This window comes from Kryptolebias marmoratus, linkage group LG22 (genome assembly GCF_001649575.2).
Source record: "Kryptolebias marmoratus isolate JLee-2015 linkage group LG22, ASM164957v2, whole genome shotgun sequence".
In the NCBI taxonomy this organism is placed as follows: domain Eukaryota; kingdom Metazoa; phylum Chordata; class Actinopteri; order Cyprinodontiformes; family Rivulidae; genus Kryptolebias; species Kryptolebias marmoratus.
Window position 1 is genome coordinate 27,828,165 of NC_051451.1, and position 27,730 is coordinate 27,855,894.

The 27,730-nt window shown below is 43.8% G+C and overlaps 3 protein-coding genes across 6 annotated transcripts in view; 1 reads left to right on the top strand and 2 right to left on the bottom strand.

The window, feature by feature from the left end:
* Positions 1 to 15,434, bottom strand: part of si:dkey-192p21.6 (uncharacterized protein LOC565246 homolog) — a 29,496-nt gene extending 14,062 nt beyond the window's left edge. Inside the window, exons 1-12 of one of the 3 annotated variants that reach the window (XM_017424283.3) lie at positions 15,176 to 15,434; positions 13,530 to 13,552; positions 12,837 to 12,931; positions 12,342 to 12,463; positions 10,896 to 11,014; positions 9,386 to 9,455; positions 9,233 to 9,296; positions 6,749 to 6,822; positions 3,334 to 3,410; positions 2,392 to 2,422; positions 2,149 to 2,309; positions 369 to 481 (exon numbers count right to left, since the gene is read on the bottom strand). In XM_017424283.3, coding sequence (XP_017279772.1) covers positions 369 to 481; positions 2,149 to 2,309; positions 2,392 to 2,422; positions 3,334 to 3,410; positions 6,749 to 6,822; positions 9,233 to 9,296; positions 9,386 to 9,455; positions 10,896 to 11,014; positions 12,342 to 12,463; positions 12,837 to 12,917 — 912 coding nt within the window. In that variant the 5' untranslated portion in view covers positions 12,918 to 12,931; positions 13,530 to 13,552; positions 15,176 to 15,434. Of the gene's footprint in view, positions 1 to 368; positions 482 to 2,148; positions 2,310 to 2,391; positions 2,423 to 3,333; positions 3,411 to 6,748; positions 6,823 to 9,232; positions 9,297 to 9,385; positions 9,456 to 10,895; positions 11,015 to 12,341; positions 12,464 to 12,836; positions 12,932 to 13,529; positions 14,777 to 15,175 lie in introns of those variants that run through there. The other 2 variants (XM_017424282.3, XM_017424284.3) reach the window with 2 other exon arrangements.
* Positions 14,809 to 17,087, top strand: pcbd1 (pterin-4 alpha-carbinolamine dehydratase/dimerization cofactor of hepatocyte nuclear factor 1 alpha). The gene is made up of 4 exons (XM_017424287.3): positions 14,809 to 14,968; positions 15,441 to 15,572; positions 15,644 to 15,724; positions 16,716 to 17,087. Exons 1-4 carry the CDS (start codon positions 14,966 to 14,968, stop codon positions 16,806 to 16,808), a joined length of 309 nt encoding a protein of 102 aa, XP_017279776.1. The 5' UTR covers positions 14,809 to 14,965; the 3' UTR covers positions 16,809 to 17,087.
* Positions 17,088 to 17,762: 675 nt separating this feature from the next.
* Positions 17,763 to 26,752, bottom strand: sgpl1 (sphingosine-1-phosphate lyase 1). Of its 2 annotated transcripts, XM_017424285.3 has the most exons (14): positions 26,594 to 26,752; positions 24,447 to 24,612; positions 22,911 to 22,978; positions 22,517 to 22,664; positions 22,354 to 22,433; positions 21,506 to 21,634; positions 21,336 to 21,424; positions 21,141 to 21,249; positions 20,949 to 21,047; positions 20,510 to 20,656; positions 20,182 to 20,420; positions 19,954 to 20,100; positions 19,753 to 19,873; positions 17,763 to 19,412 (listed from the first exon to the last, which is right to left on the bottom strand). In XM_017424285.3, exons 1-14 carry the CDS (start codon positions 26,603 to 26,605, stop codon positions 19,269 to 19,271), a joined length of 1,698 nt encoding a protein of 565 aa, XP_017279774.1. In that variant the 5' UTR covers positions 26,606 to 26,752; the 3' UTR covers positions 17,763 to 19,268. The 2 variants fall into 2 exon arrangements, with proteins under 2 accessions (XP_017279774.1, XP_017279775.1); XM_017424286.3 differs by lacking the exon at positions 24,447 to 24,612 and having other exon boundaries at positions 26,594 to 26,736.
* Between the last annotated feature and the right edge of the window lie 978 nt (positions 26,753 to 27,730).

Here is a 27,730-nt window from a genome sequence, read left to right on the forward strand (position 1 = left end):
TGAAGCCTTTGGTTGTTAAGAACAGCTGATTTCTGTTAATTGTTTTAAGCTGAACTGTGAAGATAAAAAATAAAATAATCAGAAGCCTCTGTGGAATCTGGAGTGTCTGATGGTTAAATGATGTCTGAAGTGTATTCTAGTAGATGAAACTATAAACTTGGATGCTAAGATGGGTATGATGTGGGTGGAAGAGGGCAATGATTGTGACTTTGAACCGTTCAGATACCCAGAATTCAGTGAGGCTACGATGGAAAATTAGTCTATTTTTTCACATTATTGAGTTGCCAGCGAGCCTCAAAGAGTGTTTAAATCTGCTGCCTCAGACCGGACCTCTCCTCTCGTGTGCAGTGGCTGACAGAAGCGCTCACCTCTCTCTCTGGGATTTCTGTCCAGCCCCAGAAAGTCTGCAGGAGAGACAGAACAAAGTAGGTGAAGCCCAGACGCTGCAGCACTCCGGGGATCCGCAGCCAGGACCAGGACACTGGGACCAGTCAACAAACACAGCGAACACCGGAGTGAGGCTCAGAGGGAACACGGAAACAAGCTCATCAAAGATTCCCAGTTATCTCCCAGGATGCTGGCGGACAGATTGATGGGAATCTACACATTAGTTAATTGAAGACCTTTGTCACACAAAGTGCTGTGAAACAATATGATCCCAATCATTGATTCAAACAAATCAGATAAGAGGCGGAAATCTCTCCTTATGCAGGAAAAGAGGAAGCTCTTACTAACGACACTCAGGTCAAATCTGGAGGTTACACCCCCACTTCGATAATTTATCGTTCTGTCCTCTTCACCCCATAAAAAGGCCATTTTATTAACCTGATGACTGCAGCGAAATGTGACACATTTGGTCATTTTGTCAAAACAACATTCACATATATTTAAGTAAACTGCTGTAAAGTTGAATAAATTCCTCTTCATCGTTGCTCTCGTTTATCATTTCTTGTAACTAATAAAATCAGCGTTCCATCGACTGGTATTTAGCATCAGCTCTGGCACCGAATTAGCGATGAAGGAATGCATATCACCCGCCGCCGTGCAGGTCCTAGTTTCACACAAAGATCCTGCAGAATGACGACGACTCTCAGCAGGTTTCAGCTCGATATCTGCAAACTTTAACCGGTTATAATCATTTTGCTGTTTGTTGCAGCTGATTAGCTGTGGAGGACATTTTGAATCAGGTTGACTTTAAAAATCAATAATTATATGAGATATTTTGCTGACAGACAGAAAGCACTGACTTCGATAGTTTTGGGAATAACTTTTACCTTAATGTCTGTAAAACTGCCTGAATTATAGCCGTGGTTGTGGCGGCCATCTTGAATTGGACTGACCCCACATATTAATCAATCAGTTTTAGCTGCAGATCAAATGATTACTTTGAGAGGTTTATTAAAATCCATCCACTGGTTCAAGAGATATTTTGCTAACAGACGAACAAACACAGGCAAAAAACATGATCTCCCTCCACATGTGGGCAATAAAAACTCCTGTCAGGAACCCTACCATCGTTTTTACAAATAATCTTTGCCCAATTCAAAGAAAATGAAAGTCTTATTAAAGCATAATTTAATCTTTAGTCAGTTCATGTTATTTCTTGCGGTTCTGAAAGAGTCGGTGTTTGATTTATTAGAAATGACTCATTGTTAACACCTCCTTCGCCCGGTTTGACTTTGAAAGGCTCCAACATGTGACTCCACTCTCTTATTAGATCAAACCGCGGCGCTGAAGAGCCGAGGACGTCCTTGGAGACGGAGGCCGAAGCTGCTCTTTATGGTAAAAATCAGCAGCTGCGCCGAGCCGAAGGGTGTAACTCTATCTGTTTGTAATTGTCCATTACCACACCGGTTGTTGTTTTCTCCTCCAGATCTGCTGCTGTTAAACGCCCGGACGCTCAGAAAGCACACTCAGTGTTTTCGTTAACCCAGTTAACTCCGACGTCCAAAAAAAAAAAAATCCATTATCACCAGTGGTAGCTAATGTGTGAAGGCTGGCCGTGCATCCCAGGTGGACAGTGAAAGATTAAATGAAATGGAGGGATTTTATTTTTTATTTTTTGGTGTTTCTAAGGCCAGTTGACCGTGGCGGCCATCTTGAACTGTGTGAAAGGTTAATCAGTTATGATGCTCAGTGTACACTCACACGGTCCGTCTCTCGGAGAGTAGTTGAGGAAACAGAAGCCGAGCAGCAGCAGGACGGCAGTTCTCCAGGCGCTTTTCCGCAGCAGCTGCAGGCGGCCGACTCCTCTCCTCTGCATGGAGCTGAAGGCCAAAACCACTGAAGTCCCCATAATGAAGACAAACCTGGAACCAGAGACAACAGGACAGTTGTTTGGACGTCTCGGGTCAAACAAGACTGGAAATATCAGGTGGCAGCTTCACTTACCACGGCATGACGAGATCTGCTACAGTCAGACCTGAAAACAGTCAGAAGCAGATTGTTAACCAACAAACTCCACAGTTCTACTCTTAAAACCAGTTTCATCTAATTAAACAACAATCTGTTTCTTATCATCCACTAAAGGAAACTGGGATTGCACAATTATTAACTTCTCCTTGGTGTTCTTCCTGTTCTGTTGCCTCACAACCTGGAATTTAAATAAATTTTATTTTAAATGAGGTAAAATTAATTAAGTTTATTGTATTTATTTGTGCATAACAGATCTCTCTTACAAAGAGAAAAAGGGATTTTTTTTTTTAGCTAACTGGGACATGAATCAGAGGGACATCCAGGAGGACAAAGATAACCCTGATGGAGCTGAGAGATGGAGGATCTGTCCTCAGGACCACTAGAAGCTTCATGGAGGACCAGCAGGACAATGAGCCTAAACCCTCTGCTGAAGAACCAGTTAACGGTCCTGGAATGGTCCAGTCAAAGCCCAGACCTCAGTCCAGCTGAGACCGTCCAACCTGAAGGAGCTGCAGACGTTTGGACATGAAGAACAGACAGAAGGTCAAGGTTAGGTGGACCTGAAGAGACCTGATGGACCAGGACCAGGGAGACCTGATCCCGGAGCTGCTGCAGGAGATGTTCCTACAAGTTGTTGAGAAGGTCCATGCTCAGGTTTTGTTTTGTTTGTTTGATTCAAAAGTAAATTATTTTTCATATTTAAAGTTAAAGTTACAGTCGATGCATGAATTGTTTTAATTTCCAGGCTGTAAGAAAACAAAACAGAAGGACAAAGAGTGTCTTTGTGTCTCATTTATCATAATTAGTGTCATCAAGTCCAACAGGAGAATGTTACTCATAATTAATCAGCTTTAAGCTTTGCAGCACACAACATGCTCTTATTTTGAAGGTCCATGCAAGTCTTAAGGTTCACTTAACCATTCCAAGGAGCGTGCTGAAGGAACCAGTACCCTCCTCCGCCGTAATTCACAAACACCATGACTGTGAGGGCGAACCTGCAAACATATCCCAACAATCAGTTTGGAAAAATACCATAAAATCAGCAAAGAACAAGCTGCACGAGTAAAAGAGAGAAAGTTTCTGCTCTGAAACTATGAACTTTACTGGAACGGCTCTTTACGGTGCAGAGAAACAATCAGAAATATAAAAAAACAAACAATAACTCAAGAGCTGTAAAACATCGAGATAAAAGCCCAAATAAAACAGAGGATAAAAGTAGGAATACATTTGAATAATAACTTATGAATTAAAGTTACAGATGATGTGGTTTTTATTGTGTCACAATCCAAAAGCTTAGTAATGCATTTTAAAGATTATGAATCACTCAGGAAATGAACACTTGTCCTCTGCAGCTCCGCAGGCAGATCTGCTGACTAAAGACTTCGCTGCTAATATATGAAACACTTTATACTTTAACGCTCGGCCAAGGCTGCAGGAGACGAGAGCCACACTGAATCAGCCTCTGGACGGGAAAAAGGTGTTCGGATCGCACGTCAGAAACCAGGCAGGGCGCCATCAGACGCCACGAGTGAAAACACAGAAGGCCTCGGCTGAGAAACGCATGAATTTATGCTTCTGTGTTGTATTTAATTAAAACAGAAAATAAAACGCAGGGGTTTCAGGAGCCATAATGGCATCAGGACAACCTCTCTGACTGAGCCCGATAAGGTGAGCTGCATCTGCCTCCTCTTGTTTTTCTGCCTGGATTCAATTAGGAGGTGAGCCGAAGCTTTTAGCCCAAACCTGCTGATACGAGATTTTAATCGGCCGCTATCATCTCACAAGGGTTATTAAAGTGGAGTAAAACCCCCGGTGCCGTTTCTCTGTCTCTCACAGGTACACACACACACACTCAGGCCATTATTTAAATTTTAACGAATATATCCATTAGTTGCTATAGCAACGCAGACAAAGGTTACATCCCTTAGCCGAAGAGGCTCTGTGAAATCACAGCTTGTTGGTCGTTTTTAATTAAAGCAGCTGTTTGGTTTGAAATGGGAGCTGAAAACGTAACAGCGGAGAAAACTAATTATAACTCAGTTCTGTTTGCTGCTAAAATACAGGAAAAATACTGAGAGCCGAGCGAAGAAGAAGAAACAAAAGGCTGAGCTGGCAAAGCTAAAAGGAGAAGAAATGCAGCTAAAACTGGCAAAATGCTAGCTAAAAGCAAAAAGGAGCAAAAGACTAATTAAAAGTAACAAAAGGAAAGAGGCTTTTTAAAAGCTAAAAGCAGCATTAAACAAATAAACACAGAGCCAGTTTCCTGAAGCTGCAGCTAAGATTAGCAAAATGGACGATAAAGCTAAAATTAGTGAAACTGTAGCTAAAAATTAAACGAATGTTTAAGTTCAAATTGGCAAAACTGTGGGTAGAATTGGCACAAATGTAACTAAAAACCAAAAATAAAGCAGAATGTTAGCTAAAAGCAGCATAAAAAGATTAAAAACAAAGTTGATTTGCTGTTCAGAAACCAGGTTTTAAAGGAGGAGATTTCTGTTTTGTAATAAAGTTTAAAACATCAAAATCAAAATCACAAAATTCCTGATCCATCTGAATGTTTCGGTACATGACTGGTTAGAATAGCAGGAAATATGCAGAAGTAATTTGGTTGCACAAGACGCGCAGAAGAAACTATAAACCAGGAAACGGAGAATGCTGAGTCAGCGTTGGGCAGAGAATGAATCAGCAGCGCTCTGTTCTCGCTGTAATAGTTGTTCCATCTGTTGTTCGGCTGGCTGGGATTTTCAGCGGTAAGGACACCGGTGAAAAGGCTTTCAGCGACGCGGCGCAAGATTAAAATCCAAATCCTTTTAGAAAAATGAACGTGCAACCACAACGCACATTTCTCTGTATATCATGTCAGAGGAGGCTGAGCAATGAGCAGAAAAAGCTTTCAGCTCAGAAGGAGGGCCGCTCGCCTTCGGAAACGTCTCGGGTTTATGGCAGCTGACGGATGAGTCTGTTTCTCCGTGGAAAGTTGTTACTCATCACGGTTATGGATCATAAGCCACCTGTGGCATCCATCTTCAGCTTGATTTACCGTCTTGTCGGGAATAAGACTCTCCAGCACCACCAATCAGGATGTCAATATGTGACAAGTGTCTGTAACCTCAGATGAGCATTTCAGGGAACAAGATGGAGGACCTCAACAAGAAGAGTAACTGAAATGTGGCTCTGCAGTTGTTGCAGATATTGATGAAAATGTACTTCAGCTGCTGGACTACATAAAAATACTGGCTAGAAATACAAAATATGGCCCAGTACAGCTACTAAATATTGTATTTTGTTCCCTGGACTCACAACAGGGAACAACCCAGCTAAGAACATGAAATCTCCATTGCGTGGACAATTTTTGACGGGTCTCAGGGAGGTCTTCAGGTCCATATTAAGAACTCTGTGATCGCTGATCAACGTCTGCAGCAGAGACAGTTATGCTGGTTTATGGTTGCAGCAGCAGCATATTGAGGCCCTGGGTGGAGCGTGGAGCCTCCATGATGGTCGTAGGAAGATTTGGAGCAGGACTGATCATGACAAAGTCATGGAAACAACATACCGCAGGTTTGATACCTGAGGTGGAAGCTTCATGCTAGCTTGTTGTGATCTTCTCGGGCGTAGCTGCATCCTGAGGGGCTCGGGTGTGACTGTAAGTGTACGTGGTAATATGGAGTATGGAGCGTAGTGGGCACGGGAAACATCGTGGAAAAGCCTATTTGGCGAGTACTTGGAGCATACCACCATCATCCCTGCCTTCACGCTGAAGGAGGTTTTCCTGCAGCGACAGGTTGTGTGGATCACGCAGAGCGTAACGAGGTCCTTAATGGTTTCGGCTTTTCCTCAAAAGGAAGCTGGAAAAGATGCCAATCGTCAGCTGGATATGATCCGTGTGCTGCTGCTCGAGTTTGGCAGGAGATCTACAGCCCTGTGGATGTGTGCTGATATGTTGATGGCATTATTACATCAATTATTTGGCAACGGGGAGGTCAGAGCCACACCAGCATCCTGTTTCCAGAGAGGCGTGCTTTGTGTCCAGCCCCAGGCCACAATTAGGACGAGCAGGGAGCCCAGATTCAATCACATGCGTCCCTCCTGTCCAACAGAAACACTCTGTTCCAAACCCGAGACGCAGGCATATCAGCCATGCCCAAAGCTACACCGCCCGATAACAACAGCTTTGAGGGAGTATGTGGCCACACTGTGACCCCTGTAATCATTCATTACACCGGGTCTGTAGATTTTCATCGTGCCTCAGACTGCTCTAAAAAACATTAGCATGTGGAAAAGCAGCATGTGGTGATAGACTGATAAACAGGATGGTTGTTGATGGCATACATACCCTCGGAAAGTGTCCAGAGAGAGCAGGCGGGACTGTTTGGTTTTACTGGGATTATCTGCAGTTTCACCATCATCCTGTAATAAAGACATAAATCATGCTGGCATTTCCACTAAAGACTGGATGTTGTTTCAACAATGTTTTTACTATTTTAAGGGTTGATTAACTGGAGCAAACGATAATTAACAGTCATGAAAAAAAAGAAAGTCCATTCTTTTTCAAATTTAGGGTTTCAGAAAATAAAACTGATCTGGTTTTTATCAGGTTCTAAAATTATTCTAATCTAACCTCAAGTGAAGAAAAACTGAGGTTCAGCTGATGGACTGATCACCGTCAGTTAACACAACGCCAAGGCAGAAAGACATCAGCAATGACCTCAGAGAAGCAGCTGTTAGGAAGGGTCAAAGGTCATTTTAAAACTTTCTGGAGTCTGGATTATTCCCAAGAGGAAACACTGAAGACAGCTGCCAATTCTCCCAGGAGTGGCAGCAAGTTCACCCTGAAGGTCAGGCCGTGCAATGAGCTCCATCTCAGCTTCTACAGGCCTCAGTCAGCAGGTTAAAGGTCAAAGGTCATGGCTTATTTAAAAGCCTCTTCGCTTTAAAACCAGCATGGCAGCTCAACTTAAGTTAATCTGAAGGAACCACAAGACTTCTGGACCAGAATCAGACCAAACAAGAGCTGCAGAAATATATTGTTTGGCTTGTTTGTATTTATTTGAGCAAAGAATATTTAAATATGGTTAAATATTCAGCCTTTTTTCCTCACTTACACTTAGTCTTTTCACCCAAGGTTCAAAACCACAGTCAAAGTACTGATTTCAAGTAGTCTCCAGCTGATTGCAGAAAACTTAAAATGACCCTCAGTGGTAGCCATGACTCATTATCATCACAATAAAGATCTTTATTTTGATGTGGCCACGAGGAAGAACATTTAATTGTACACTTGTGGCAAACATTTCTTTAAAGATTCTATAAAACAAGAACAAAAGCCAAGGAGAAAATATCACACAGCTCAACATTTCTTAACCCCCCCCCTCTTTGTGAAGACAGAACTTCTGCTGCCCCTCGCTTGGATTTGCCTGACTTTCTGGCCTCTCGGCAGCAGTTTAAAGGACCAGAGCAGGAAGACACCAGCTCTAATATGTCATGATGGATCTGTATGCCATCCAAACACCATATGGAAGCCAGAGACGTCCTGCTCGGCACAATGAGAGGAGCTGTTCGCGCTGCTGACCGTTGGCTCTCGCAGAGGAGAGAGAGGATTGGATGGATGCACCGATCAACCAGCTCTGCTAACATTTGTATCAATCATTCCATTAGTGTCTCCCAAACGGCTCCATGATTGGAGTCTCAGAGCAGTTTTTGTTGTGAAGCTCGGGCTGCACGGTCGGCCAATGTAACTGTTGGATTAAGGCAGCGTTTGAGTTCAAAAAGATCCAGGACAGAAATAAAAACAGGGATAGACACAAAGTATTTTTACTCGTCTGAATGTAGGACTTTTAGGCACCATTCTTGGTGTTTTTTTTACTTAGTCGTGTCAGATGATCTCAGTGTGTATCCACCTGCTCTGACAGAACCAACACCTCTAAGTAGAAGAGGCATTATGAAGACCAAGGAACTCTCCACACACAGAGACAGATCTGTGGAGTACAGGAACCCTGAAGATCCCACAGAGCTCCATTAAATCCATCATTAGGAAACAGAAAGATGATGTCACCACAGCAAACCTGCCAGGAGAGGCTCGACCACCAGGAGGACATGAATCAGAGGGACATCCAGGAGGACAAAGACAACCCTGATGGAGCTGAAAGATGGAGGATCTGTCCTCAGGACCACTAGAAGCTTCCTGGAGGAGAAACATGTGGAAGAAGCTGCTGGGGTCAGATGAGACCAAACATCAACAACAACATGTCTGAGGGAAATCTACCATCCCTACAGTGAAGCACGGCGGTGGCAGCATCATGCTGTGGGGATGAAAGTTCAGAGAATAGAAGCTTGTGGAGACAGCTGCTGTTGAAGGAGGAGGCTCTACGCAGTATTGGGTTTGGGGGGCTGAATATATATGAACGCACCAATTTTCAGTTTTATTTAAAACAAGAATTTCCTCATTTAACTGAAAGAATTCTTAATTTTACTCAAATAAAAAAAGAATACCAAGACAGTGAAGACTGCTGATAGATAAAATAAATAAAAGTGAGCCCAGAAACAAACCCTGAGGAACACCTTCAGCTGCAGGAAGCTGTTCTGACAGTCCAATCCTGAGAAACTTTAGCGTTTCTTAAACTCTGAGTGAAAAACCTTGAAGACGTCAGTGAAATGAAAAGTGCTGCTTGTTGTTTAGAGCCTCAATAAAATCATTTATCTGGACTTCCTCAGTTAACTCCTCTGATTAACTTATGGTTTAAATCTGGCTGATCAGTTTCATCTAATGCAGTTTATCAGGATATGACACAAACGCGCTCATTACAGGAAGTGTGTTACTTACATTATCCACAGTGTACTGTGAATCTTGGCAGCAAATGGTTTTACTACACTTTGTGCAACACCTCCTGGAAAAGAAGGAAGTTAAGGTGCGTCCTGATGGGGGAGGAAATCAGCACAGGGAGGCGTTTTCCTCTGGATAACAAATAAAACGTACCTGTGGACGTACGGCACCACGACAAATAAGAGAGCAGTTACGGCCAAGAGGAGGGCGACCACCAGAAGAGCTGAAAAAATGAGAAAAAATGGTTTTAACTCAGCAAACTGTACAGATATGGAGTTAAAAATTGGAGAGAGTCATCTAACACCGTGAATAACAAAATGACGTTCAATGTTTGACCAAAACGGCTGCAAAGCCTCCATTTCTGATTTTAGTCTAAAAACTCTGGGAGATGCAAGCCTTTAACTCTGAAGAATATTTACAAGCCTTATTTTGAAATGCCAAGCTCCTCTTCCTGTTTGCAGTTTAATCGTTATTATTTAATTTAATTTAATAGCTAAATTCTGGCAGGGTTTTGATTCGGTTCTCTTAAATTCAAAAAGTTCTAATGGTGACAAGATTTAATTTACGGGAGGGAGCCGTGATGGCAGACCTGCCGAATAACAACAGATCCGCTGACTCAGCAGATTCTGAGGCACTTTTCCAAGAGGAGAGGAGCAGAAAACCAATTTAGTGATGGGAATGGGAAAAAAAGAGATCCGTAATTAAAGACCAAGCATTCCTTGATGGAATGCATATCGCCCATCACCTTTCATCCCCGGGTTTTACACCTAAACCCTTTTTATGTTGAGGAATGAGCTGCAGCCAACGTGACGTTAAAGATCTGTTAGGGCTTTAAGCATGAGTCAGGGATGACTCTCAGCTACTACCACACCAGGTTCTAGCTTTGAGGAAAGGGTTTTATTAAAATCCACTCAGACTTTGCCTTGTATAATAAAAATATTTTACTTATTTGTTCTTTTGTCCGTCTCCACCTGACAGAGAACTCCTCAGTGTTTCCTACCTGTGCTGAGCAGACTGTTATTTAAGTTGAGCGGTCTCTGAGGGGAGATGGTGTAATCACCGGTCTGCGGAGCTAATGGAAGCTCATCCTGCTGTGAAAGGTGCTGTCACTCTGACCAGAACGGATAATGGCTACTTGGCTTTAAAAGTCCCATCTCCAACATAATCTGCAGTGTTGTTAAGTAGAGTGTACATTATGCAGAGAGACGCTTTCAGAATCCCATTACGCCCTAATCCTTCCACACTCCCTAATGTATCACCGAGCAGAGCCGGGACTTCACAACGAGCAGGAAAGCTTTTCTTTTATCCTTTTTCAAGAAACCAGGTCTTTTTCTGATCAATACGAGCCACGTCCCGGGAGATGGATGGGAGTTACTGCTCCGTGGAGGTTCTGGCTCTGGTAAAGGCAGGCTGAACAAAAGGCCGGGGAAAACAAGATCCTGCCGAGCTGAAGTACGCTTCAACGTCAACATGATCACCCGCCGGAGAAAGGCGAAACGTTTTCACCTGCGTGCTTGTTAGCAAAATACCTCACCAACCACTGCACAGATGTTAATGAAACTCTCAGGAAATCATCAGATGTACATCTGCACCTGATTAATTATCACAGCTAATCAACCTTAGCCGAAACTTTATGCATTCCTTTACAGATGTTTCTACTTACGCAGATATGCATTGTTTGGACTTTTATCCACAGAGAAACTGCAGACCGGCTGAGTGAAAACGGCCGGCAGCTGGATCCAAACGGAGTAATGACCTCCTTCCTCGTACGTCTGATTCCACCTGCACCCACAGCAGAAACACCTTTTTCTTTAGAAAAGCTTTTATCTGACGCTCTTATTCCACAGAAACACTGTTTTCTTCATAATTCACTGAAAGAAGAAAAGGAAAAAGGAGAACTAATGACTTCTGTGACATCTGGGAAGCTCAGGAGCGCCACCTGGTGTCTGCAGACCCGAACTGCACCCACCGGCCTCTAATTGTCTCCTGTTTCAGCCCAGAAGAACATGCATTACATGTTCGTATTGATCCAGTGTGGGGATGACATACTGCTGTCCCTTTGAGTGATTCTTCAAAGTGAAAAAGGAAATCAATAAGAGCTCAGTCTGGTTACAGACCTCAGCATTGATCACAGAAGACAAGACCTCTCGGAGAGTTCAATAAAATTTACATTTTCTGCTAAAATACAACGAGAACGCTGAGGAACGAACGACTTTACCGATGTTTGTTGAAGAAGCTGAAGATGAGTCGTTAAAGCCAAAACAAACAGAACAAAAGCTGCGACGGAATACACCATTAAAGGATCACAAAAACAAGCTAAAAGGTGCAGAACAAGAGCTAAAAGCTAAATTAAGACTGTAGAAAAAAGCTAAAACCGTAGCTAGAAGCGAAAAACGGCAATGCAGTAGCTAAAATTTATAATCAGCAGAACAATAGCAACACCGCAGCTAAAAGCTAAAACCAGGTAAAAACAGAAAAATTGTTGCTAAGAGCTAAAATAAATCCAATTAAAGCAAAAAGCTAAAACCAGTAAAGCAGAAGCTTCAAGCCAATAATAAGAAAACATACCTAAAAGCAGCTAAAGGCTTAAATTAGAACAAGAACGTTTGAGGGAACTGAAGAGACCTCCATGTTTTTTTATGTAAATAAAATTAAATATGTTGAAAAGTCTAAAAGTCCCAGCAGCCGTCTCCTGAACGTTGTGATAGGTGGACGGGTGAAACGGCACAAAGTCAGCAGAATAAACCTGACAGGAAACCTCTGGCTCCGTGTTTACAGGTGGCCTCTGAACGGAGAGCCCCGCAGGTTTCATTAACGAGGAGCGTCACGTCAGATCCGATGTTTCCACAGGACATGTGGCTGTCAGGCTTCAACGAGGCCTTTTCATCAATATCAGAACGTCGGCTCTTATTAACCCTTAAAAAGGCTGCGATCGATACCCGGAGGGTGAAGGGAGGACATCACTCAGGTCCTGAAAGCGGGTCACGACGTCCCCCCCAGTCCTGTAAATAATCTCATACTGCTGATGCAATCATTGGACTCTGCCGTGTCCAGACAGGACAGCCGAGCTGAAACGAGGACAAAGTGTTTTTGTTTGAGACGTGGTCACCTGCAGAGAGTTTCATTCCGGTTCTTCATGTCCACCTTCAGAGTCAGGCTGAACCTGGTGCTGATGGTTGCAGAGGAGTTGCTGTTGTCGGGCTTCACAGAAACCAGGTGCTGGAACACACACTGGAGATGAAAACAGGCCGAGGTTAATCAGATAAACAAATACATTTTCCTACTTTTACATTTTAAATAGCATTTTGATACATTTGACCTTTAGCTATCATTCTGCTGCTTCTAGCCTTTATGTATCCTTTGGCTACTTTTGGCTTCTAGCCAGCCTTTTAGCTACCATTCTGCTACTTTGAGTTTCAGCTCTCATTTTGATAGTTTTGGCCTTTAGCTAACATTTTGCTGCTTCAAGCTTACATTGGCTCCTTTTAGCTAACGTTCTGCTCCTTTTAGCTAATGTTCTGCTTATTTAAACCCCTCGTCTTTGATGAACTGGACTGATGGTCCTGGTGCGAACGCCGTCTCGTGGACGGAGGAGCCATCTTACCTTGTGGCAGAAATCTGACCTGTAGGAGACCTGCACCTCCTCCTCCAGCTGGTTCTGGAAGGTGAGCAGAGCCTGGTCCATTTTCAGAGCAGCTCCTGCAAAGATCCAGAGCAGCTGTGATTTATGGACTTCACACAAGTCCTTTGGAACATCATAAATATCAGATAGCAGAAGGGTGTTGCTACTCATCATAACATCCACTCATTAAACGCTCATAATGCCGACGCATAACGCTGAAGTTTAACTACAGAAACGGCTGAAGGAGCAAAACAGAGCAGAATAATAACGCTGAGTCAGCATTAATCATCCCTAAGTTTATTTACGATCCAAATACTTCTGAAAACTTTGTGCAGTTTTAGCCGTTCATGTATCAAAAGGTTCGGCTCATTCAGGGAGACGGCTGCTGTGACTTTTATCTGTTTGTAAAAAAAGTGAAAAGTATAAAAGTTACAAATAGAAAGACATGGAAGATCTCCTCCATTCCTTCAAAGCCTCGCTCTGTTTTTGTCTTCTTATGTTTTAGCTAACCCTTTGCTTTTTTTAAGCCTTTTAGCTCGTGTTCTTCTGTGTTTAGCTTTAAGTCAGTTCCAGCTCTCAGCAGAAAATGTCATTTCTCTGGTTGTTTTTTGTTCTGGCGCAGACTGATCTCCAGCTGCTTCGATCACCTCGAACACAACGACATTCGCAGCTCACCTTTCCCGACGTGTCGTCCGAAGCTGCAGGTAAGAAAAAATAACAAAATCAGAGTCTTAAGAAGCAGCGTGCTGGATTCCATGTTGCTTCATCAGAGACAGCCTCTCCCTCGGCTCATCTTTACGACACAAACATAAAAGCAGCCAAAGGTCACTGCTGGTTCCTTTTACCTGGCCTCACGTTAACGGCAGGTGCGACCATCAGGTGCTACGATGATTTGTTGGTGAGTCAGTAAATAACATCCTTCATCTCTCTCCTCTAAATCCAAACAGCAGCTCAGGGCTTCCTTTGGTGCTAACCTGAGCTGACAAAATGACCGACGTTTGGACGTAGAAACTGAAGAGAACCAAGATTTAATGGCGGCTCGTTAGGGTCACCGTGGTAACCAATTGCCTCCGCTCATCACCCCCTGACAGAACCCTTAACGAGACAGGCAGAAACGCAGAGCAAAAAGTAAGCCTCAGACGAGCAGCCGCTATGGGAAGACGATAAGTCGTGATGAAATAAATCCTGAACTGTGTCTGGGGTGTTTTATTTGGAGGTGCGGCAAATTTAAAAAACATATCTTAACTTTCTATTTTAATCAGAAAATCGAGAGCTCAAATCCAGGGGGAAAAACAAGTAACTTCATTTACAAAACACACAAAAAGATGAATAATGGCAAACTGTATGAAGCTCTACAGTTAGAGGGAGTTAAACTTTCTGTTAGAACTCCAAACAGGACCGGGTTTAGAGCTCCTAACAGGACTTTTTCTTTCCTTACTTCGTGTGATGTACAATTAGAGACTGAGCTGCACGTTTTTATAGATTTTTTGGGTTGTTTATTTTATTTATTTGTTTAATTTTATATGTTTTTTAAGCTGAGGAGGAGTAGAAAATCACAAATCTTTTAGAAAATGGAAGAATAACTGATAACAGCTAAATTTAAAGATGTTTAAAAGTGTTAGTTACGGGTAGCAGCGCCCCGATCTCATTTCCACTTTCTTTCAGCTGTAAAAACCTGATTACTTGTAACATCCTCTCGTTTTGTTCATCATCCTAACCGGGTAATTTCCCTGATGTGGCAGCTGAGTTCAGCGGGAGGGGGGGCTCGTTAACCTTTGACCTCGCTCCTTTCATATCTGCTGACCTGTGCAGTGTTGTCTGTCAGTGAGGTTAAAGCCCGTTTTGAAAATGAAACAAAGCCCGTGCTGAAGGGCATCTCCCTCCTCCTCGTCGCTGAGCAAACACTGTTATCGTGTGGCCGCCCAGCAGTTTATGATTAAACAGATGCTGCTGGGAATTTCACTCAGGCATCTGCTGGGGCAGCTAAGCAGGACCCAGGGCTCCTGTTTTGGATGGATTAGGTCCAGCTTCACTCTCTGGGGCTGCCTCAGTGCAACAGGCAGCAGGAGCTGAACCCCCAACCACCCCTGATCAAAAGACACTCTTGAAACATGGTGAGTACAACCTGGATTCAGTAAATGTTCTCTCTGTGATCTAAAACATAATGTTTTATGGCAGGTTTGCTTTGTTCAGATGATTATTACTATTTATTATTTTTGTTTTCCCCTGTGATTGAGTTGCTGCGTGCGGACAGAAGGTTTAATCCAGTGTTGGTGTGCTGTTCGTCACAGATAAAGCAGATTACAGTGTCGCTATGATACCTGGTGATGTCACTGCTCACGTCCAGGCTGTGGTGGAGACATCTGTCTGTCCTGTTGCTCCACCGTCCATCTGAGGGACAAAGGTCCTTCAGACCTGGCCCCTAGACAGTCCTGATGAACATGACATGAAGTCCATGTTAGGAAGCATCTAAAAACCTTTGAGTCGAAGCAGGAACGCAGCTGCTCATTGTTTCCAGATGGAGGGGCGTGCAGCCAATCACAGTGCCTGTTTGTGAACCTGCCCCCTCTGCTCCACCCCCTCCAGGCGAGCAAGATCCAGACTCTGACCGAAGAGGAGAGGGCCCACCTGCTGCCCATGCTACACAACGCCCAGTGGGTGGAGACCGTGGGGCGGGACGCCATTTATAAAGAGTTCATTTTCAAAGACTTCAATCAGGTTCGTGTTTTTGATTTTAGTCTGCAGGGCTCGTTATGATCACTGAACTCATTATTTTTACCTGTTTTCAGGCTTTTGGCTTCATGTCCAGAGTGGCTTTACAGGCGGAGAAGATGGATCACCATCCTGAGTGGTTCAACGTCTACAACAAGGTACCAAACACTGACCGACGAGCTGAGGCCTCTGAAGGAGCAGAAAACAGCTGAAAGCTGGGGGCTAAAAGCCAGGAGGAGCAAAATGCTAGGTGAATGATAAAGAGATCAATGGTAACTAAAAACTCAAAATGCTAAAAGCATCAAACAGCTAGCTAGGAGAAGTTAAAAACAGCAAAAAGGCTAGCTAAAAGCTAAAAGTAATAGAAGGCTAGCTGAAAGTAGTAAAAGGCTTGCTAAAAACACAGAGAGGCTAGCTAGCATCTTTCTAATTTCCGGTGCTGGAATGCTAACACTAGCTTGTACATAAACACGAACAACAAATAAAGATTTGGTTTATGCTGTTATATTAATTACCCACCGCCAAAGGGTGGGTAATAATGTTTTTGCCAGTGTCCGTCTGATTAAAGAAACACATAATTCTTCTTACCTTGCTGTTGACTTTTCAAATATTCATTTTTTTTTACATGTAGTTCTTCGACGCTTTAAAAAAGAAAAAACACTGATTGTGAGCGGGAGAGTGGGCGGGGCTTACAGCCTCGCGTACCTAGTGCGCAGACTCCAAAAAACAAGATGGCGTCCATAAACCGGATATATCATTTTGAATAGGATGAAGACGAGATCAGCCATGGTTTTTATGTAGATTTATGTAAATATGTAAATAAATAAATAATGTCAAGTGGTCACAGATATAAATACAAATTATTGCTCACAACAAATGTTTTACCCCAAAACACTAAACTGGATTTTCACATTTGCAAAAATAAATAGCATCCTTTTGGCTAAAATAAAAAAATCAAACTCCTGATTTAATTTAGAATTTAGGACTGAAAATCTTGTTTTCCCAGACAAGTAAATAAAACAGGGTTTCATGTTTTGGGGTTTTATCTTTCAGAGGAAGAGTTAAAGTGTTTAAAGAACTTTCTGTTTAAAGCAAAGACACTCACATTCATCTTGTCATGTGACTGTTAAACTTTATTTTTCCTTTCAGGTCCAGATTACTCTCAGCACACATGACTGCGGGGGATTATCTCAGCGCGACATCACGTTGGCCACCTTCATCGACCAGGCGTCTGCGATGTGAATGGACACAGACAATGTGATCACGTGTCTTTAAAATCCAAACAAAATGACCCGATAGCTTTGAATTCATGGTGACTGAAACTGTTGTGTGGTTTGTCTTGTCTGTGGTGGAAAAACTCAAATTAGCCAAAGAAAATTATAAAATCCTGTTTACAAGTGAAGCAGCAACCATTCCAGAAAGCATTCAGTGGTGCATTTGCTTTTTAGTCCCAGTGAGTTTTTGTGTGCCAATTGTTTTTCTACAACGCCAATAAAATGTTACAGTATTATTGCGAAGGTAGATGATGCTTTTGCTCGTGTTTGCCTGTTGGACAAATTTCAGTTAAACTTGCAGAAAGTAATCATTCGATGTTCCAACTGATTAACCTTTGGAGTCAACTCAATTCAAGATGAAACTGAAATAAGAAAACGAAAAAAGTGTGTATAACTCAGTCAGTTTTGCAGATATTGAACTAAAACTTGGTGTGGTAGTAGCTGAGACTCATCCGTATGTTCTGAGCTCAACATGAGGATCAGGTAATAATTTCAAGCTTTTACTAAAACGACTACAACTCTTATTTTTCAACATCACATCGTTAAACACTGGTTGCTGTTGGCAAAAGAAGGGAAAATATACCTTTTTCTTTCAAACTGTCATTTTTCAAAACCTATTTTCCATTATTTTGGCTTTTAAAGAGACATCTTGTTGCCTCATCCTTGTCTTCAGGTCAGATAGATAGCTTAATTAAACACCTGTTTACCAAAGATTGACAGACTTCTACCAGCTTAATGAGGCTCAATGTATGTATGATAGCTATAATTTAGCTTTATATTCAGACAAATCAGTTTGGGATTTTAGCAGCTGTTTGGGAGCTGAAGAGTTATTTTAAAAAGGGCCATATCTGGCCCGCGGGCCACTTGTTGAATGAGTCTGTTTTAGGGTTTAAAAACATGGGACGATAGAAGTAGAAGGAAATTTGGATTAAAAGGTTTTTATTTGAAATAGTCTTCATAATCATTGTTTTCCATCACCAGCTTTTAAAGTTATTTCTCCAAAGCAAAACACAACGAGCTGTTTGTTGGATGGAATCGTCACTAAACCAGGCACTGACTAAGAGATGGAAAAATATCCCCATGCAAGAAATACATTCATGTCTAATCTCAGAAAATAATTATTCACAAAAACAAAGTGATTAGCAGTGGTTAGATTCCACTTTCAAGGCTGACGGTCGACGCTTCTGATTCCCCTTTTTGTTTCACTTCCAAAAAGAAAACAAAACACACACACATATATTGCACACACACATAAAACAAATATAACAGTATTAGAAGAGAACAAGGTCCATTCAGGCCTTAAATGTCCTGCTGATCAAAAAATCCAAACGCAGAAAGAAAATTTCTCCTGTGATGAAACTAATCTGTGGATTTAAAACCTCAGTCACTGTGGATAAGATCCCTTATTGTTAGTTTAATAACCGTCGCTGTGGAGATGTGTGAAGGATCGTGAACAGAATGGCTTTGCATTGAGTAGAAACTGAGGTAGAATAAATCAGGAGGCAACTAAAGAAAACACAGGAACTAAACTACTGGTTTATGCTTCTTGGAAATAAAAATCGACCAGAAGTGGAAGAGACCTGTCAGTTCAGTCTGTAATGATGAAGCACCTCGACACAGCCAGTTTCTATGTGAAATCTTATTTTTAAAAAAGGTTTGATAAGCTTTGGATTCCTCTAGCTGCTTTCTAAATTTTAATGCCCTCATTCTCCCATATTATAATCTCACATTTAAAAGATCCCGACTCGTTTCTCACGCCTCAAAAACACAAAGATTCATGCAGACAGCTGAGAAGTTTCCACCATAAAGTTACAATTCAAGTGGTTTAGCAGGACCTGAACCTGATATGTTCTCCTCAGGGTATTGCAGTGCTTTAACATCATTAAAAAATTTATAAAATGCTGTTTTTTGCAGAGAAGTGCTGCAGGACGATGCTGAGCGAGGCCGCTGCAGTACAGCAGCTTTCATGCTAGAGGGCAGCACAGCCCGATTCACCCAGTTTTCAGTGGTTTCTGTCGTTTTTTTTGCCAAGTCATCACAGACAATAAGCTGAAATGTTCTGACAGTAAAATAAAACTGCACGGTTTTGTTATGTGGTAAGTAGAGAAGAACGTGACACGCGTTAACTGTTAAAAACCACAATTAAAATTAACTTCTAAAATGAAATAACACAAACAAACAGACAAACGTTCCCAAGTGGCAATCAAAATCAAGTTAAAAAGGAAATAATAAATCGTTTGGACCCAGTCGTTTCTTCTCTGTACCTCAGAAACAAAGCAGTTTCCTTCTGGGCTGAATGAAACCATGATGGCTTGTGCTTCGAAGAGCCTTGCAGAGGATTTTTTTGCGCACAGTTTTGCAGGATAAGGCAACCGTTTGAAATTCAGGGAGGAGGTGAGGGTTCAGCCTGAGAAGGTCCGGGCCCGTTTCAGTGGGCTTTGCCGTTGCCGTTCATGTGGCTGGCGTTTGATTTCGCCACCTCAGTGCTGTAGAGGCAGTCCAGGAAACCCCGGGAGATCTCCGTCACCAGGGATCGGTCTGGGATGGTCTGAGCCATGCCGTAGATCGCTCCCTGAAACAACAGGAAGTCAACGGTCAGAATTGTTCTCGTCTGGATCGATGAGCTAAGGGCTGATCTGAATGCAGCCATCTTAAAACGGCTGCAGTCAGACTTCCAAACACCAAAATCCTGCAGGTTAAAGCGTGTCAGGTCTGAGTGAAGACGTATTCAGGGCACACTGAGAGCGTTCACACCCGTCAGGACAACAGGAAGGAAAATAAATCATGCATGACTTTTCCATGGAACCACACCTAAAAACGACCAACAGAATCTTTTTAATTTGCTTTTTGTGACTTCAGTTAAATACGGAGGTCCTACGCTGCTTCCTGACGTTCCGACTCTGTTAACTCACCATTCCCGTGGTTTTCTCTTTGGGGTTTTTCATGATGATGCCGACCTGCTCTCTGACATCCTGAATGAATCGATCGGCGACCCCCGGCTGGGTGTGCAAAACTGTGCAACAAAGATGGATGCTGGGAAAGAGGAAATCAAGCGGCTGTGAGAACTTCCCGTTAAATTAATCAAACGTTGATAGTTTTTTTCCACCACCTACCTGGATGGAAACTGCAGCGTGTTCAGATTCCAGCCCTTCGACGTCAGTGCATTTGAGAGGCGGAAAATATCAAAATCATCCGAGCCGATGGCGACCACGGACACCTCCGGATCTCCGAACACAAACACCCCTTTAACCTTCCGAATTCTGTATGAAAGGTAAAAAAATAAAGAAGAATGTTAGCGTGGGCTCCTGCAGAGTTGTTCTGCTGACCTGAGCGTTTCGTACTCAGTCTTGATCTTGCGGGCGGTGCTGACGATCTTCCTGGTGGCGTCCACGTATCGGTTCTCCCCCATGTACATCATGGTCGCCCAGCACGCCGCGATGATCCCTCCCGGCCTGGAGCCCGCGATGCAGGGTGAGGCGTAGATCCCCCCCTGCCAGTCCGGAGCTACGAAGTACTGGTACTGACGGTACTTTATATCCTTGTAGAGGATCACAGAGGAGCCTTTGGGGGCGTAGCCGTACTGGAGAGAAATAACAGTTTATTGTTAAATTTTATAGCTCAGTGCATACTTCGTGTATAAATATTTCGTGGTAAATAGTCCCTGCTCACCTTGTGGGTGTCTGCAGAGATGCTTGTAACACCTTCTACTCTGAAATCGAACGGTGCGAGCGGGAAACCAGCTTTGTCCATGAAGACGATGAGGAAACCGCCCAGGCAGGCGTCCACGTGCAGCGGGACGTTGTAGCGTACAGCCAGCTGCAGCACAACAAGGAAAACCATCAGAAACGCAACTTCCCCGTTTTTATTTTCAGACCTACACACCAACCTTACTTTCTTTATGGTTTTGCTTCACTAAAGTCCTCGTGAAACCTTGTGACAGGTGTTCACCACATCCTGACGCCTGATTTACACCAACTAACCAACTATCTGCAGGTTTTCTGGTTTAAAGAAAACACTCTGAAAGACCTCCGTGTCAGGACACGTTGCTCAAATGATGAAGAGATAAGGTTTGACTCAAGACTTTTGCACGGTTCTGTGTTCTTCTGACCTTGGCCACTTCTTCCACAGGGTCCATGATTCCATGTGGGAACTGAGGAGCGGAGCAGACGAGCATGGCTGTGTTCTTGCTGATGGCCCTCCTCATCGCCTTACAAACAGGACGAACAGCAAAGAGACGTGAAAAAAAAAAATCTGCTGTGAGTCAAAAACAAAACTCTGTCGGGACACGCCGAGCTCTCACCTTCACGTCTACTTTCATGGTCTTCTTGTCGAGGGGAATGTGAACGAGCCTCATCCCAAAGTAGTGTGCAGCTTTGTCGAAGGCTGCGTGGACGCTCACAGGAGCGAGACTGGGGACAAAACACAACAAGTGTGGCTTTATTTTTAATCTCACTTTCTTTTTTAAACCCACGTTTCTGTAAAAAGCTCGTCTTACATCTCAGGATACTTGACTTTTCGCTCGTACGCCATGTCTCTGTACGCCTTGCAGGCCATCAGGATACTTTCAGTTCCTCCTGAAGTGACCTGGAAGAGGCAGGAGTCGAGATGCATCAGGATAAAGAACCGTTTTCCACCGGGCTCGTAAACTTTCTGAGGCGGACTCACGGTGCCACACGAACCGGGTCCGCCGTGGAAAAGCGTGCAGGACATCCGGACGACTTCGGCTTCCATCTTCCTGACACCAGGAAAGATGTCCGGGTGAAGAGGGTTGCTCCACGCAAAATCTCCGTACACCTTCAGAACAGTTTAAAGGGATAGTTCAGCCAGTTTGAAGTGGGTTTCTGGTTCTGAACTCTTTAATAGTCGCCACCGCCTCTGGACACATGAAGACTGAACCGATGAGTCCATCCAGTCTGGATCAGAACCTCCAGTTTCTGTCAGCGTTTCACCTCCTCCTCTGCAGAGAGGAGCGACCGGACCGGACCGGACCGGACCGGACCGGGCCGGGCCGGCGGTGAATTAGGCTAACGTAGAGTCTTAGGTCGGGATTAGCACATTAGCTCGTCAGTTTGGTCAGACATAAAGTCCATTTCTCCAAACCGAGGTTGTTTTAAAACAAGATATTATTTATTCATAACGTTTTTCCAGAATCAAATCAGCCAAAATATCCTTTTAATTTAAATTTTCTAGAAGCGAATTCTGAACAAATAAAAGAAATATTAAAACAACAGTTAATGCTAAAGTTTCTCACATGACGAGGAGCACCTGGAGGACTCTCAGCGACTACCACACCAAGTTTTAGCTCATATCTGTAAAACCTGTCGGGGGTTTTTTTGTAGTCAGTTGGTGTTTATCTTGGATTGAAACCTAATCAGCTGTAGACGTTCCTCCAATCATTACTCTCTGTTGGTTTCATTAAAACCCGTCCGGTGGATCGTCAGACACGTCGGTAACAGACGTGAGGCGGCGGGCGACGCAAACTTTAACTCAGGAGTCTAAAGATGGAGACAAACCTTCACCAGGAGTTTGGTCAGGGATTCATCCCCCCAGTACACCGCCCCCGAAACACAGCCTCTCTCCCACTGCACATCATCTGTAACGACACTTCTCTTCATAAACAACTGGGTCTTTATAAAAACACTCCTCCGTGGGTGTTGGGGCTGAATTCGGACTTACTCAGGGTCTGGTACTCTTTGATTTTGTCCATGACTTGGCTCTGAGAGAGGCCTTTGGAGGGCAGCTCCTTCATGTAGCTCATCCCCTCCTTCAGCGTGCACAGACTGTGAGACATGTCATCTAAAGCCTTGTTCAGCTGCCTCTGAATCTGAAGACAAAAACAGCAGAAAGTCCTCAGCTGCCTCGAGCCATAACAGATGAAGTAAGAGCGGCGGAGTGAACTCAAGTAACCACGGTATCGTCGGCACATGATGTAAAGTATGCCAAACGTCTGACGCCCCCACGCCTCTTCTTGCAGGATTTGCAGTCATTAAAGCGTGACTCACGAGCGTCTCAGACGGCGAGTCTGCGCCGAGGGAAGAAACAACAGATCGAACGCACACGGCGTACTCACAGAGACTCCGATGAAGGGGATTTTTCTGATGAGTCGAAAACACTGCGCCTTGATTCGGGATGTGAAACCTAATAAACAACAACAAAAAGAAGAAGAGGAAGAAGTTCTGGTGAAATGAAGGAAAAAACCACAAATGGGATTTTAAAAAACAGCTGATTGTGACGGATGATCATCTGAAAGGAACATGTGGTTTATAAAAACTGAAGGAAACTTCAAAGACATTTATTTCATAACAGATTCTCTAAAATGTTGGTTAACTTCCTGTTAGTGATCATGACTGACTGCAGCAGACAGTTTCTCTGAGGTTTGTTTGACAAAAACTCATCTGTCCGCCTCAGATGTTCAGGAACAACTAAGGCTGAAGTCTGACATGAACCTGCTGGAACACCGGTGTCCCTGTCCACAGTGTCCCTGTCCATCATGGACTCAGAGGACCAAGACAGAAGCTCCAAAACCTTCAGGCTGGACTGAAACCTGCAGCTGTCCACACGGACGAGACAAATGTCTCCTGCAGAAAAGTTTGACGGTCAGACAAGACAAAGATGGAGCTGTTTGGACACAAAGACAAGAAGGACGTTTGGAGGAGTCAAGGTGAGGCTTTCAGACCTGAGAACACTGAACCAACTGTCAGGCATGGCGGTGGCAGCATCATGCTGTGGTTCAAAGTGAGGAGGACTACCTCCAAAGTCTTCAACTTCAAACCAACAGCTGGACGACAGAAACTTGGACAGTTTGGTCCAACAGGACAAAGATCCCAGCATCAGAGCTGCTCTCTGATTGGCTGAATCATCAGAGCTGCTCTCTGATTGGATGGATCATCAGAGCTGCTCTCTGATTGGCTGAATCATCAGAGCTGCTCTCTGATTGGCTGAATCATCGGAGCTGCTCTCTGATTGGCTGAATCAGGCTGACATTAAGCTTCCCGATTAAATCTGTGGACTCTGATTCAAAGCTGTCAGGAAACCAACCAGTTTAACTGAACTCTGCTAATTCTGCCAAGAAGAGTCAAAAATCAGCCAGAAGCTCCTGGATGGAGACAGGAGACACCAGGAGGTCCAGGAGACACCTGCTGAGGGACATTAGTGGGGCTGTATGGATATATTTGAGCCTGTATTTGTGTGGCTTTGAGAAAATCCACGATAAACTCAAACTTCTGCACCTTTTCTTGTTTTTTAAAAGTCACTGAAGTCGTGTGTCGTCTCATCGATCGACTCTGGAAACAGAACGATTTAAATAAAAATCCCTAAAAGCCTAAAATTAATCTGACATTCAGGACCAGAAAGAGTGAATTAAAGTTCTGACTGCCGCTCCAGCTGACAAACACCAAAGATACAAGTGCTGCAGTTTGATGACAAGAAAGTTTTTATCAGTTTTCGAGACGCCATAAAGCAGATAAGCAAACACTGAAACTTATGTAATGATAAAAATGTGACAGTGAAGGACAGACTGGCTCTGCTGAACCATAAACAACCACAATAAACACAAAGAACTGCATCTAAAATCTGTTAAACCCCCTGATCACGTGTGAAAGATTACTTTCTTTCTGGAAGAGAAAGCCTCTGAGCCAGACGGCTGCCAGCGTGGTGACGACCGACGCCCCGATGATCTGCCACGGCTCCAGGTCGGCGCAGCGGGAGTTGATCTGCCGCCGGCCTTCCTCCAGGTACAGCAGCACCATCTCCTGATACATCTCCAAGGCACTCTGCTCACAAAGACACAACACTGCCAAGGTGAGTTACCGGTCCGCCTCCGTCAGAGACAATAAAACCGCCTGTGCTTCGTCCACACCGTCAGTCCACCTTCACCAGGTGAGAGGCAGGTGTGCTCTCAGCCAACTGGACCACCAACAAACTCATCATCCAGCTGTGAGCTCGCCTCCGAGCCCCACCACACATATCTTCAAACATCTGACGAGGATCTGAGGAACTTTCATGACGAACAGGTGGAGGAGAAGCTGGAGAGGTGGAGGCAGGTGGAACAGTGAGGCTACGAGGTCAGAGATCACAGAGGTGCAGGACTTCGACTGTCCAGGAAGACGGGGAGCGTGGGAGAGGTGAAGAAGAGAGTCCAGGCAGGATGGAGCGGATGGAGAAAAGGGTGGCAGCAAAGGTCAAAGGTCAAAGGAAAGGTTTCCAGACATTGGTGAGAGTGGCCATGTTGTTTGGTTTGGAGACAGAGCATGAAGTGTCAGAGCTGAAGATGTTGAGGTTCTCCTTGGGAGGGACGAGGATGGACAGGATCAGGAACGAGGACATCAGAGGTCCAAGACAGGTTGAAGGACTGAGAGATAAAGACTGAGATGGTTTGGACATGTCCAGAGGAGGGACAGAAGGGTCTTAGAGATAACGAGGACATATATGGATGCAGTTAGAGAGGACATGGAGGACAGAGGACACAGAGGACAGAGTTAGATGGAGGAGGAGGACCTGAGAAGATCTGACTGAACTTCAAACCCTGAGAAGGTGATTACCTGCAGACATTATCTCTCCCCCAGGAGTGTTTTTACAACACAAAAGGAGGCGGTTTGATAACAGAGACACTCCACCTCGGTTCAAAAAGCAACCTGTTACCTCTGACATGTATCTGTATCAGTTTAACACCACGTCAGGAGCATCACGGCAGCTGGAAACCTGCATGGAAGGTCAAACTGACGCCCCGCTGTGGTTTATGATGCCGTGTTATTTTACTAAATGAATAAAAATAAAGATTGTGTCTTTCTGCAGGAGTGGCTGCTCAGCTCGTTTAAACATCTTCTCATTCAGGTTTGGCCAGATCTGCTGCAAACAGGACGTTATCCAAGGCTTTATTTATTAATCATCACGACAGGAAAGAAGCTCATAAAACTTCATACGTGATCGTTGCCACACAAAGATAAGATTAGATTGGTGTTATCTACCGCTGCAGGGCTTTTTTTCAGCCCGTATTTTGCTTTCATCTGTGCCAACATGGATCTGAATCTTTCAACAGCAGGAAAACTTAAACCCAAGTTTCCACAAAGGCTTCTGGACCAGCATTGTCCTGCTCATTGTTCAGCCGTGGACGCCCGTTCCTTTGAGCCCCCTCCGCTGACGGGATTCGATTATTCTGAAATTAGACCTTTTGTTGTCCAACATGAGGTCAAGTTCTCATGAAAACCTGAAAAACATCAGCTGAGAAACAGGCCGGCTTTTAACCCGAGGGACTGTTAAAGCTGCTTCTTCTTCTTCTTCTTCCAGATTGATCCGTAGCCGTCAGGACAGTAAACTTTACCCTGACAGCAGATTTGCTGTCAGCTGCTCTTTAAATCTGGGTCCTGATTGCTTCTCCTGATAAAAATTCACAAATCTGAACAACAACAACATACAGTTTAAACTTCCTGCAGGCACACAATTACTAAATGAGCCTTGTTTGCTACAATAAACAACAGTAATGTGCTTTAACCCGCCTCATCAGCACATAAATAACATTAATACGCAATAAAAACCTGATTAAACTGGATGTATAGGTTTTATTTTAGGAATATACACATAACGTGTACATATATGTGACTAAAGTATTTTTAGAATATGATAACAAAGGTCATTGTTTGTGTTCTTTGTCCAACATTAAGACAAAAGTAATTTATCAGCTCACTTCACAACTAATAAACAAGTCCTGTTAGCGACTGACTCATTGTTCCGAGCAGAAAACAGCTGAACACATACCCAGTAACCCATGTTTCCGAGACAAAATGTCACCAAAAGTCTTCTTTTAGTTGTCTTCACAGAAAGGAAGAGAAATCCCAGCCCGGCAGCCTGCTTTGTGTCCTCGGCTCACGTCTTCATGCTACTTATTAAACCTCAGAAACAAGCTAACTCTGATCCAGGAAGTATCTTCGAGTCTGGCGCAGCTGCGCAGGCGTCTGCGCATGTGCAGATCTGACAACAATGTGTCCCGGTCGAATCGCACGGAGGAGCCTGGTCCGCATGACGTGGAGATCGATGACGTAAACAAAAGAAGCGTCCTGGCTTTTTGTTTTCAGCACAACTGTTATAAAAACAAAATAACACCACTCAAAATTCACCTAAAATCTGCAGAACAAATATGTTTGAAAATGAATGGAAATATATAATTTAGCATCTCATAATTTTGAAATGCTAAGTCATGATTTTGGGATAGTTACTCGTATTGATGAAATATTAAGTCATCATTTTGAGACAGCACCACAGTCCTAATTATTAGTCCTAATTAAGTCCTAATTATCCAACAAGGTAAAACAGAGAAGACGCTAAGCTGTTTCTTTGTTTCAACAGGTTTTATATAATTTCGTTTGCAGTCAGAACTGTTTTTTTAATAAAATTGGTCGTCTCACGGTCCATGTAGTTCTTTATCGTTTCCTTCCGGGGACACAGGGTAGACAGTCCTGTCTCTGGCGGTCACTGTGTGAGATGTGGGGGACACCTGGACAGGTCTCCAGTCCATCACAGAGACAAACGACGGTTCACCCACTCAGTCGCCCTGAGGGACAGTTTGGTTACCGATGAAGCTAACGTGCAGATGTTTCATCTGTGGGAGGAAACCGGAAGAAACGGGGCGAGCATGTAAACTCCACCCAGAAAGGCCAGGAGGCGAACCTGTGCCCGTCTCACTGTGAGGCGACAGTTCCAACCACTGCCCCGCCGCACCTCAAATATTAAAAACAAGCTCATTGTTTTTAGCTTCCTCAACTTCGGATTCTGTAAAAGAGTTGGTTGTGAGTGGTTAATACCTCACCTGACAGAAAACAGAACTGATGAGCTAACGGCTAGTCGGATGAAACTGTCACAGTGGTTCACGCGAGCGCCGCTTTATAAACCTTTCCT